Raw genomic sequence first — 3,875 nt, forward strand, 5'->3', positions numbered from 1 at the left:
CTTGTCTGTTTAGCATGTACTGAGACATGAAACTCTGTTTTCACATACACGTGATACATGCGGATGCCTGTCTCCTGTTTTCTGACAGACCATTTTGTTCACCACTCATTTTTGTTTTAAAAAAGCCTCAGTTATTCCTTGACAAAAGTAACTTTAAAAGATTCATTACTTCAGTATAGTTACTAACCAGCTTGTGCTAAAATGCTTTTAAAACATATTAATGGTAAACAGGGTTCGTATCAGTAATGTTTATCTCTCTCTGCAGGTACACTGGTCCTCTGTTGGAGGAGGGAGCCCTGAACAAAGCAGCAGAAAATGGATTGTCTTCACCAGAGTTTTTTGAGCTTTGTGTTTGGTTAGGTTCCCAAATAAAGTTACTTTGTAATATGGAAGAAAGCATCACTGCAGTAGATGGTATGTGAATGTTACTTTATTAAAGCAGTTTAGTATTTAATCAGTGGATTTAGACCCATATTGTTCAGCTGATAGTGAATTTACAGTGTTGAAATGTAGAAGATAGCCAAAGGGTAGTCAGACTGAGGCTGATACTTGAATTGATGTGGCTCATAGACTAAGTCTTGTCTTGTGAAGATTCTTTATAAAAAAAAAAGAAAAGGTACTTGTGGTTTGGGGTTTTTTTAGATCTACATAAATAAAAAAAGTACATTCAAGCATCCTTGAGTAGTTGTTATATGTAATCATGTTTTAATGGAGTCAGAATGGTTTGGGTTGGAAGAGATCTTAAAGATCATCTAGTTGTAACCACCCTGCCACAGACAGGGACACCTTCCACTAGACCAGCTTGCTCAAAGCCTCATGCAGCCTGGCCTTGAAACTTACAGGGATTTTGGTGGCTTAAATTCCAGTGCCTAGTATTTTCAGCTGCTTGGTCCAGTGCAGTGTTCTTTTCAGCACTGTGTGTGCATATGCAAGTTGCTCGTTACTGCTACCTGATTATTTTGAGTATTGGAACTTGGATGAGATTTTATGTTGATTGTGTTTTCACAAAAAAAGTAGTAAAACTAAAAACAACTATTGGAAATAATGGGTACATGACTCCTACAACTTGTTCATCAGAAAATTAATTACATTGATATGCTGCTTTGTGACATAAGCTGTTCATTTCATAGTGATGTTCAGTTGCATTAAAGTCTTCAAAGACTGCTGTAGCATCACCACATTGTTCAAAGCTTTGCACTTGTTTATTCTCATAGGCAATAAAGATATAGAGAGCTTCCAGCTTGAGATTAGTGGCTTTCTGAGAGAAATGGCTTGTCCGTATTCATCACTTGTATCTGGAGACATCAAAGACAGATTAAGAGAAAAAGAAGATTGTCTTAAACTCCTTTGTAAGTTACAAGCATTTTTTATTCCCATTTAGAATACAGTGTTGTATGTGCATGCCCTGTCGTTATTCTACAATTTACATTAAATAGTTCTTTATGTGTATTTAAGTATATGTGTACAATTATACAACTTAGCTGAGCATGCATCAGCTCACTTGTGCAGAAGTGGAAAATAGAAAACTATTAGGAAACTATTTTAGTAGAAATTAAACTTTATTTGTGAAGTATGGTTTAATCTACTGAGGCCTCATCTCTCGCCTGATCCAGTTCCAGCTCTTCTGAAACCGAGACTTTGCTTCCTGTTTTTCTGAGAAGTTTCTGGACATCTTAAAAGGAAATGCTACCTGATTTGAAAGTGCAGGGTTGAGAGATGGCCTTGGACAAAGGAATAGTAGCAGGAACCATTGCAATAATACAAAACTAGCCAAGGAACTAGGGGTCTGGTGACAGAAGTGGGTTAAGCAGTTAAGTATGTTGTGTAGACTGAAGATAGGAAGTCAGGTGAGAGCTAGTTCAGGTAAGTAATGGGAAACTGATACTGACCTGTCCAGGGGAGAACTGAGGAAGAGTCTCCTTTTTATCAGGGTTGTCTTATAAATGTGTAATTGTATTTGTGTATGGGAATGTGTATGCAGAAATATTCATGTGTCTCTAAATCTGCCATAATGACACTTTTCTTTCTAGTATTTCTAAGTACAGAACTTCAGGCTTTAAAGATACTGCACAGCAAGAAAAAGAAAGGCTCTCATTTGGAAAAACACAATGAAATTTACCAGGAAGTGCAAGCTATTTGTGATGCATTGGGCCTGCCAAACTCCTCATCTTCTGAAATTCCTCCCTTGTTAACCAATGTGGAACAAAAGGTATGGGCTTTTATGTGTTCTCTCAATTGTTAAATTGCAGGCATTATCTCTGAAAGCATTCTTCTTAGAGGTAAGGGCCCAACAGTCTAATCCATAAAAGCCCTATCTGAGAAGTGTGAAGGAATTTTTATTCTGAAAGCCAGCTTAGTGTTTAACTGTTTTATTTATGAGGTGAAGTATTGCAGCATTTCCATGAGGATGTGATGTACCTGGTGAGGCATACTTTGCCATGCAAATTTAAGACATGAGTCAAAGTAACACAGTTTTCATGTTACCCATTCAAATGTGCTCAGCAAGCAGAGGACTTTGGGTAATAACTGATTGTGCACGTATGTACCTGTAGTTGTTTCTGGAATGTATTTAAATTTAATATCCAATACTTAAATTTTTGCTTTTTAGCATATGAACTTCTTACTTGGAGGTGTTGACTTGATAGTGCCATTTCCTTAGTTGCAGAAGAGGATGAAAATGCTTGAAATACTGACAGCCAGAAAATAAGCCAACTGAAACTTTATTCAACAGGATAGATTTTTCAGTTTTTTCAGGTCCTACCAGTTTCTAACTCATTTCACAGATGTGATCCTTAATCTGACTTCCTCATTGCAGAAGGTAAAGAGGCTCTTGGGGTGGAATTTATCTTCTCTGTCAGGCAGCTAAAAATTTTGTGGAGAGAGTGGGTGACCGATCCCTTTTAAGAATTATGGGAGATACATGGAATGAATCTCTCTGTACTGCTGAGAAGTAATTTTACATGGTTATGCTTCTTTTTTCTTCCTCCTCCCCCTTCTCAGGCAGTTGAACATTCAGAGGTTTTGGGGAGAGGGTCTGTTACTTGCATGATTTTCTCACCCCTGTATGACTTTAGTGTGGCAAGACAGAACCTTTAATAGATTCACTTAGGAAAAGCAGCATCCAGGTGATGGTGAAGATGCCTGTTCCTGTGCTATTAACTGTGCTTGATCTATTTAGTTCTAAGCTTTATATCCATTCAATTTTTTTTAAAGGATAAAGAAACAATTCCAACACTGTTTTCTGAGGATTAAAATGTCAGGACAGCAAGAATAACTGTATATTTTTATGCCGCAGATTTTGAAATCAATATTTTTGTATCAAACCTAGTAACTATTTTGTTTTTAAACTATTTTTAGAGAGTATGTGAACTTCCAAAGCAATCCCATAAATATTTTATGTTACCAAAGTCACTGATTATACAGAAGGTCAAATAGTCAAATATGTTTGTCTCCATCTAGCTTTTAATTAATTTGGTTGCTTTTTACAGCTGAGCGTGTAAGAACTTTAGGATGATTTTGCTTTTACAATTTGGTTTGCATTTTTCTGAGTAGGTTTTCACGGCTCTTTTGTCTGAGCACTCCTTTCGTATTGTTCCCACTACATATGCAGACTTCTTTCTGGGTTGTGATGGTGGCTTTCTTTAAATCCTGCTTATCCATCTTAATCTAGGGCAACTGTTGTGTTTAGGAATGTGGGTTATAGCATAGATTCTCATATCAGTTGTATTCTTGTTCTCTGGCAGACAGGGGTATGTCAAAGCTCTTGTGTTCATAGCCCCGTCATCAGTCAAGGCTGGACAATGTATTCTGCAGCTGTAAGGCATCTCAGTTTATTTCATTATTACAGTTGTAGGATACGTGTTCAGATTCCTGCT

General features: G+C 37.1%; 1 protein-coding gene across 1 annotated transcript in view; it reads left to right on the forward strand.

The window, feature by feature from the left end:
- Nucleotides 1-3,875, forward strand: part of FAM98B (family with sequence similarity 98, member B) — a gene marked incomplete at its 3' end in the record, with an annotated part of 12,087 nt that overhangs the window by 299 nt on the left and 7,913 nt on the right. The window contains exons 2-4 of the mRNA XM_010017895.1: nucleotides 266-414; nucleotides 1,215-1,349; nucleotides 2,031-2,209. Coding sequence (XP_010016197.1) covers nucleotides 266-414; nucleotides 1,215-1,349; nucleotides 2,031-2,209 — 463 coding nt within the window. The remainder of the gene's footprint in view (nucleotides 1-265; nucleotides 415-1,214; nucleotides 1,350-2,030; nucleotides 2,210-3,875) is intronic.

This window comes from Nestor notabilis, unplaced genomic scaffold (genome assembly GCF_000696875.1).
Source record: "Nestor notabilis isolate BGI_N333 unplaced genomic scaffold, ASM69687v1 scaffold17787, whole genome shotgun sequence".
NCBI lineage: Eukaryota > Metazoa > Chordata > Aves > Psittaciformes > Psittacidae > Nestor > Nestor notabilis.